Genomic DNA, 8,359 nt, shown 5'->3' with positions numbered 1-8,359 from the left:
CCCCTTGCTTATGCTCTCCCTCTGTCAAATAAATTAAATAAATATCAGAAAAGTAAGGTGTAGGGACTTGAAGAGACATGGCCAACAGAGAGCTGCACAACCCTGAGGCTCAGCCCAGCCGCCCACTGGTGCTACCGCAGGCTCAGCACGGTGTGGGGTGCCTCTGGGAAGAGAAGAGCACAGGGCACACTTCATCCAAGAAAAAGGTCATACTTGAGTTCATGAAGAGAAAATAATGGGAGAATGATGACATTCTCTTCAGGATTTTAATTATATTTGTGTGATTTAAATTATACGTGCTACAGAAATTCAAAAAGCAGAGAAGTCAATATAGTTTACAGTAGTTCTCAAAGGACTGGACTTCTTTATGTCCAAAAATACTTTGAGTAAATACCATCAGTAATGTGTACATTTTATACCTTAATATAAATTTTAGCAGGAGTGTATCACCACCAATTCTGTATACATGGGAAAAATTACAAGCTTTAATATATGAATATGTACACCAACCCACCTTGCAAAATGATATATTTTCAGTGTAATATTCTTGATCCAGTGTTGTAAAACTGATAAGCCATAAATAGCACTCAATTTAAAATCTCTGTAGCATTTAGGGGTGCCTAAGTGGCTCGGTCAGTTAAATGTCCAACTCTTGATTTCAGTTGAGGTCATGATCTTAGGGTCATGAGATCAAGCCTCACGTTGGACTCTGTTTAAGATTCTCTCTCTCCCTCTCCAAAGTCATAGCTTCAGGTATGAACAGAAAAGACTTTATACTTCATGGTCTGTTTCATAGAATCACTTATGAAATTATGAAATAAAATGCTAAAAATATAAAAGATCAAAATCTCTATAACAAATACTAGTCAGTCATTAATAAAAGGAGCCCATTTATAAATATTTTACATTGACCCTTAATTTACCACCGAGGAGACCTTTCCCCTATTAGACCCACTGAATAAAAAAAGTGAAAAAGCTCCATCTTCTATGAAACAAGGTATTATATCTTCTGCTTTTTATTTTAAAATGGCATGGATAGCATGAATACACTTTCCTAAAAAAAATTTTTTTTAGCTATACAAAGGCTCAGGGAGGTATCTAGGATAATATCAGCTATGTTAATGATAATTATTTTCTGGGTTATGAGATTTGGAGTGATGTTTTTGCTTTTTTCTTTATCCTTTCCTATATAGCCTAAGTTTTTAAAAAGATTACTTACTCAAATACAATAAAACTTACCATTCTTTAAAGCAGTATCACTGAAGACTACCTAATTTTATGCCCTATGAAGTCCCCTTAAAAACAAAACATAAGTGGGGTATCTCACCTGGGTGGTGCAGTTGATTAAGCGTCAGACTCCTCATTTCGGCTCAGGTCGTTATCTGGGGGGTGGGGAGATTTGGCCCTGTGTGGGGCTCTGTGCTCCGTGTGGAGACTGCTTAAAAAATTGTTTCTCCCTCTCCCTCTGCCTCTCCCCTCCCACTCTTGCTCTTTCTCTCTCTCTCTCAAATAAATCTTAAAAAAAAAAAAACCTAAGTATTCATATTACTAGAAAAATAATTGCATAAACAAATCATATTTTAGAAGTTCAAAGTTCCTTAATGGACTAGTAAATATAATAGTTACAGTTATGACTGTCATTTAATCCTTTTAATTCCTGAAACAGGATAGCCACAAGTCAATATTCTCTAGACAGTGAATTTGTGGCAAAATAAGCTACAGTATATACAGTATATACAGTATATATATGTACATATATATACAGTATATACCAATATGTATATATTATATACAGTAAGCCTCAACATTCACTAGCAACTAACTTAATCAAAGAGTTGGCAATTTGAAAGCAGACAAATCATTCTTTCAAGGTCAGTTCTGAACTTGACACCTTGGAATGGGGATGGCCTCACCCAGGAGTTTAAGGTCAGGGTTTATGAGCAGGACCTCAAATCAAGATTAGAAATGAGCAAATCTTTTATCCTTTAAGGGGGTAGTTTAAGAGGAAGAGATTAGGAAAAAAAAAGTTTTTAATTCTAAAAACTTGAACAGTGAATCGTGGAACACTACATCAAAAACTAATGATGTATTTATTGTACAGTGACTAACATAACACAATAAACAAATGCAAAAAAAAAAAGAAACAACAACAACAAAAAAAACTTGAAAAGAAAAACAGGACAACCTCCTGTAAATATGAAAATGTCATTTGCTTTTACATGAAATATGCTTGTTTTGTGTTCAGTGTCTCGTGCCTATTTTACTCCCTGGGTCTGGGAGAATGTGTATATATTAGAAAACTCCATGAGGGCAGACAATGTAGCTTTTCTTTATCATAATCATCTGGTATCAACTCCACTTACCTAAAAGGATGTGACCTGGTGTGCCCAATCGCCGGCCGAAATGTGTGATCCGTTATTGACTGTCAGGATTCCCCTTAGATCATGCATCAATTTGCACAGAATGGTACAGTTTACAAAACTGTTACCTGTATCATTGGAGGTTAATTCATAAGCATCTTATGAGTAAGCTGAACAAGTATTATCACCTCTTACTATGTAATAGACTAGAACCTAGATTTTCAACACCGCTGATATGCACCTGTTTTCATAACAAGTGAACTGTATGAATAATAAGTTTCAACCAATAATAAGATTCAAACATCCTATTCCTGATTTGAAGTCCTAAAAAATAAAGTGCTGTTATTATAAGCTAAATGAGATATCCTAAGGATAGTTGAATTTTATATCAACTGCAGGGGGAGAGAGAAAAGTGAGACAGGGTTGGTCTGCCTGGAGAATGAGAATCATCAAAATTCAAACCAGGAGTGAAAATATCAAAAGAGAACACCATCAGTGAGAGACACTGTTTTGTTCTAGCACAATAGAAAAATTTTAAAAACTTTTTTTAAAAGTCTCATGGTAGACTTTCCTAAAAATAAAGCAAGCTTCATTTTGCTTTAAGTATTTTAAATTAAGAAACATTTCATAGCATATATTTTCCAAATTTCATGGTAAAATTATAGCACTCATCTAAACACTATTAAACATTGTATTTCTTTGTTAATTTAATACTATTTGATAGGTATGAAATGATGTATGAAGTGAAAAACTTCAACTACATCAACATACAATGGCAAGAAATCGTAATAGGAAAGTCACCATTCCCAAAACAGCTGAGCAGGTTTCATTCCAGATAGACTAGTTTTTGTCATCACCAACATGGCCATAGAAGAAAAACTGTACTAAGGAAGAAACATGAAAACTATCTTTATTTTCTCATATTGTTAAAAGATTTGGAAGAGAAGCTGGGTTGGCATGAAGAGAATGGAAAGCTACACAACTGAAAATAAAAGTTATTTTCTTATGCAATACATCCAAGAAATTACTGCAAAGAAATAAAGTAGGGTCCAGAAGGTATTTAAAAGTCAAATTGCAAGTAATCCTAGGCTGATATAAGGCAAAAAGAAATTGATGATCTTGGGTATGATGAAGTTTAATTTAAAAAGATGCAACGACATTAGGCACTGTTAGGAAACGATGACAGAGATGAATCCAGAAAATACCAAAAATAGATGGGTAGGTTCTTTTGGGGGATGGGGTGAAAGAATCCAAGAAGGAAACCTGAAAGCTGGCCAGGTTGGGAGCACTGTGGCCTAGGGGCTCTCTGGTTATCAGACACCTCCTCTCTAGGCCTCCAGGGAAGATCACTATAAGGAATGTCCTTGTAAATCAAAAGACACACACACAGACACATCAACTAACCATGTAATCCCCAAGGTCAGAAGTACACCACAAGAAAAAAATGCAAAGAAGATTCGAATGTTGTTTTTATTTAAAATTTTACTGAAACTCCCTCTCACCCCCTTTCAGCTCTCTAAGTGAAAATGCATGCAAAGTCTAAGTCTGGTGGTATTCTTTTTAAATTATTTCTTAAATCCCTAAAAATGTGGCTTTTGAAACTTGGGGAAGTGAAGCAAAGACAGGGTATACTGAGGACCCATTTCATTTGCCTGCCTCCTTGTTTATTTATGAGCTGGGCTAGACTCAGAAACCTTTCAATGAAATGGGAAGCATGTCTGCAGTGGAATAATGCTTAACACTGACTTCCTCTCTCTTCAGCCCCATGAAAGATAAGGAACAGTTTCAGGGAGGTGAGAAAAGAGCTTAGAAAATTTGGCATGACAAGAAGAGCTTCCTAAGTTACTAGGAGAACCTGACAGGTTTCCATAGAGTCCCTGTGTTTGGATAACGCATTGATGAAAAGAGCATCAGAATCTCTTCAGGTGCCCTGGACTTCTGTCATTAGTTTCCTCTTTTGGCTATTTCCCTTCTATGTCCTGCTGAGGAATTTGCAAGGCCAGTTTTCCTTGTCTAGGTCTAGGAGGAATTGGCCAAAATAACTGAAAGTTTCATCTATATGTAGTTGGAGGTGTGAGTGTTTGGGGGCTGTAGAGAGGGGTTTAAAAGAACAACAACAAATGCCTTAACACCCTTTAGTGTCTTCTAAAAATTTACCCTGAGAGCAAATCCTAAGTAAATGTCCAGTAGTTTCTCATCTATTCAGGCCACTAATTTCTTAAAGTATTACATAAATTTAGAAAATATTATCCAAAGGTATTTCACACTGAATAAATCTAGAATGTACTGAGTTCAAACATTTAGAAAGAGCTTTAACAACTGCCATTCATAAATACTCCGTTGTGAATCAGAGAATAAAGACGGAACTTCGCTTAGTTAGTAAGTGGTTGATAGCTGTCCACTCTCTGCAGAAGTGTATCTGAATATCCAGGAGAATAATACCTGAAAGAGAAAATTTTTCTGTTAGATACTTGGGAAAAGATTCAACACGGTAGGCACAAAAGATTCAATACACAGTATTTATCTAAATTAATTCTATCAGTGAAACCTCAAATACACTTGGAATAGTTATGCTCCAGTAATGCTCTGTGCATAGGGTTAGAGACTCAAGGAAGAGAATGCCAACACACAAGACTGTGCTAGATAAAGAGCAAAACACTGAAGGGCTTTTAATGCAGTGGCAAAGAAGAGGTCTTTTCAAAGCAAGATACTTGGATCCAGTGACAGTATTTTATTACAGAGACTGTTTTTATTATGTCATATGACTGATGTTGCTTTAGTGATCATAGCTTATAGGTTTTTTAAATAAATTAGACATTACTAATCAATGACTGCATTCTGAATGCCTTACAGGTTATTCTCACTATATATCTTAATCAGATCAGGTCATCAATAAAACAAAAATTTCTGGGAGTATAATTTACATTAAAGAACTATTTAATAAATGGTTACAAATATCCCAACATACGAACTTAGGAAATTAGTCATTTTCATTGATTTGGGGCATCTGTAGTACTAAAATGTATATTTATAAATTGAACATTTTATAAAATAGATAGTATAAAAGTATTAAATACATTGATTAATGCACTATGGAATGCTTCATATCTATGGAAAGGATTTATAAGCACATAAATGTCAAATAAAATTTGGCAGCATTCTAGAATATAATAAACAGAAAAAATCTAAGTACAATTAAAAATTTTCCAAAATGCTCAAAACAATTAAACTTCCTAAGGTGTTCTTTCCAGATAAAATCTAATGATTTGCTTTGTCCTTGTTAGTAATCTTTACTTATTCTCAGATTTTGACTTAAAAACTCACAATTTATATTACACTAATTTTTCCTACAATTTGTCAAGTGGAGGTGAACAAAACAGAACAGTATTTTCTCAATAGTGTATTTATAGGAGGCATAGTTAAAAAGACACATGCATACATACATAAAACTTACCCTAAAAAAGTTTCTCCTCTAAGGCCATCCTACCCTTGAAAAAACTGTCCTTCAACAGTGGGTCTCTTTGAAGTACTCTTACGCTGAGGAAATCACAACTGTTTCTCTGAGTTAGTCACAAATTTTAAAAAAGGCCTCACCCGACTAGGCCTGATAAATGTGTCAGATATGAGATAGGTATTTTTATATAAATGGTAAGAAGTAGATTTAGAAAAATCAAAACTTAAAAAATTGTGCTGTTTCATGTGGTAGCCACTAGCTACGTGTGATTATCGAGCATTAGAAATGTGGCTAGTGTGACTCAAGAACTGAATTTTTTTATTTAATTGTAATAAAAATGTAAAAACTGATACTCAATTCAGTTATTTTTGGTGAAACTTTTTTTTTTTTTAAAGATTTTATTTATTTGACAGATAGAGATCATAAGTAGGGAGAGAGGCAGGCAGAGAGAGAGAGAGAGGAGGAAGCAGGCTCCCTGCCAAGCAGAGAGCCCGACGCGGGGCTCGATCCCAGGACCCTGGGATCATGACCTGAGCGAAAGGCAGAGGCTTTAACCCACTGAGCCACCCAGGCCCCCCTGGTGAAACTTTTTTAAAGAGAGAGCGCACATGCACTTGTGTGTGTGTGAGTGGGGGGAGGGGCAGAGGAAGAGAGAGAAAGTGAATTTTAAGCAGGCCCACACCCACCCCCGTGGGACTAGATCTGACGACCCTGAGATTGTGACCTGAGCCAAAAATCAAGACTCAGGCACTTAACCCACTGAGCCACACAGGTGTCCCTAGGTGAAACTTTCAGGTGTCTTTGGAACAACTTGTAAATCTACCTTTTCAACTCTAAACTTTATATAGTCCAAATACAGGTAAGTATTTCTAATAAAATTTAGCATCTGAATTGAAAGAAACTGGAAGTGATAAAATAACCTATTAGACAAATATGGATAAATATGGCCTTTAATTCTGAATGTTTTACTGGCATTTTTCAAGATTCAGTTGTTTAAATCCTTCTATCTTTTCTTGGTAAATTTGCTTTTATTTATTTTGGGTTTAGTGGTATAGTTTTTCTTTAGACTTACAAGGACTGAGGGAGGCTTAGGTTTAATGCTCTACAAATCAACGTTATTTTAAAAACGACATTTTGAAAAGAACTTCCTACTACTTTACTATGAGGCACCTGCATATCACAAATATTATTTTTTTCAAATATAGATAGTAACTTTCTTTTCGCCACTCAACATCTCTTTCCTATTTGCAATACTCCTGTTTATATAAATGTGAGCATAAGGCTGAAAAATAATATGCATGGAACTATGAAAATCAGAATCTACAGGCCCTTTCTAAATCATGGTCACATTAAAGATTGCTAATTTAACTTGCACTCTGTATTCAGGCACTCTCTGGTGAAGTGTGTGTTGGATTAGTATAGATATGTCTCAAACAACATTCCCGTTTGATTTGGAGAGGTGTGTGTCCATCTGAACATTATTAAATTTGTAGGGGAAAAGAGATCACAGGAGAAGTAAATGTATACATTGGTCTTATGGAGTATTTCAAGACCACATTTTGATGCAGTGGATATAAAATCTAGATTTGAAGACAGAAAAACTACATTATAATACTGAACTACTCAAAGTCCATTTTTCCCACCTTACTATTTCCTCTGGGTAACAGTTGTTAATACTGTTGATGTATTCTTGAAGGAGAGATCCAGGCTCTGCTTTTATCTCTTGAACCTTTTTAAGTCCACCGCTTGTTACAAAAAGTCGTCGAGCTTTGCTGTCATGTGGCAGTACCTTGAAAAGTCAAGCACACAAAAATGTCAGCTTTTCTTTTCTAAGTGGGATTATTGCTGGTGAAAACAAATAATCTACCTGAGGAAATGTAAAGGAGAATTTATGTGCAATATATCTATAACAAAATGAGCCTAAATTTGCTGATGATTACAAGTAAAATGTAGTCTCTTTAGAAATGTATTAGCTTTTTATGTTGTGAAGATGGAGTAAAGGCCTTGAACATGAGCAAAGGTAATGGGGATATCCACTCATACACGTAAAAGTAAAGCAGTGTCCCTCCTTCGCTTACACCCATTCCGGGTCTCTCCTCTACCCACAAAATTAAAAGCAAGATTCTTCAGCACGTGACTCAGGTCCTAAGTACCTCTCCAGCTTCCTTCCCTGCCAATCTCTATCCTAAATTTCATTTCAGTAAGCTCAGCAGGTGTGTGTTGGGCCATTTCTTGCCTTTGCCTATGCTCTTTCCTCTTCCCAGAATGCCCTTCCCCTCCATGCTTCTCCCCACATTTGTTTGGCTCTTACTCATCTTTTTAAGATTCAGCTCAGGCATCCTCTCCTTTAAGAAACTTTCTCTGGGACATTCCTACCGACCCTCGTATCCCTGGATGAGGTAGATAACTTTCTTCTCTTACAGCGTTCTGTTGAACCGCTGTCGGTGCACCTGCTGCATAATATGTCAACTATCAGCTTCTATGTCTGTCACACATAAATGTCATTGGAGACAGAAATTATATATTCATTCATTCACTCGTTTAT

The 8,359-nt window shown here is 35.9% G+C and overlaps 1 protein-coding gene across 2 annotated transcripts in view; it reads right to left on the bottom strand.

The window, feature by feature from the left end:
- Positions 1-3,777: 3,777 nt before the first annotated feature.
- The window catches only part of SPAG6 (sperm associated antigen 6), a 63,415-nt gene continuing 58,833 nt past the window's right edge, over positions 3,778-8,359 (bottom strand). Inside the window, exons 10-11 of one of the 2 annotated variants that reach the window (XM_046012901.1) lie at positions 7,458-7,603; positions 3,778-4,802 (exon numbers count right to left, since the gene is read on the bottom strand). In XM_046012901.1, the coding sequence (XP_045868857.1) occupies positions 4,733-4,802; positions 7,458-7,603 (216 nt within the window). In that variant the 3' untranslated portion in view covers positions 3,778-4,732. The remainder of the gene's footprint in view (positions 4,803-7,457; positions 7,604-8,359) is intronic. The other variant, XM_046012902.1, reaches the window with a different exon arrangement.

The sequence above is a fragment of the Meles meles genome, chromosome 7 (assembly GCF_922984935.1).
Source record: "Meles meles chromosome 7, mMelMel3.1 paternal haplotype, whole genome shotgun sequence".
Classification (NCBI taxonomy): Eukaryota; Metazoa; Chordata; class Mammalia; order Carnivora; family Mustelidae; genus Meles; species Meles meles.
Note: the sequence above shows the minus strand (reverse complement) of the source record. Positions and strands in the feature narration are given on the sequence as shown.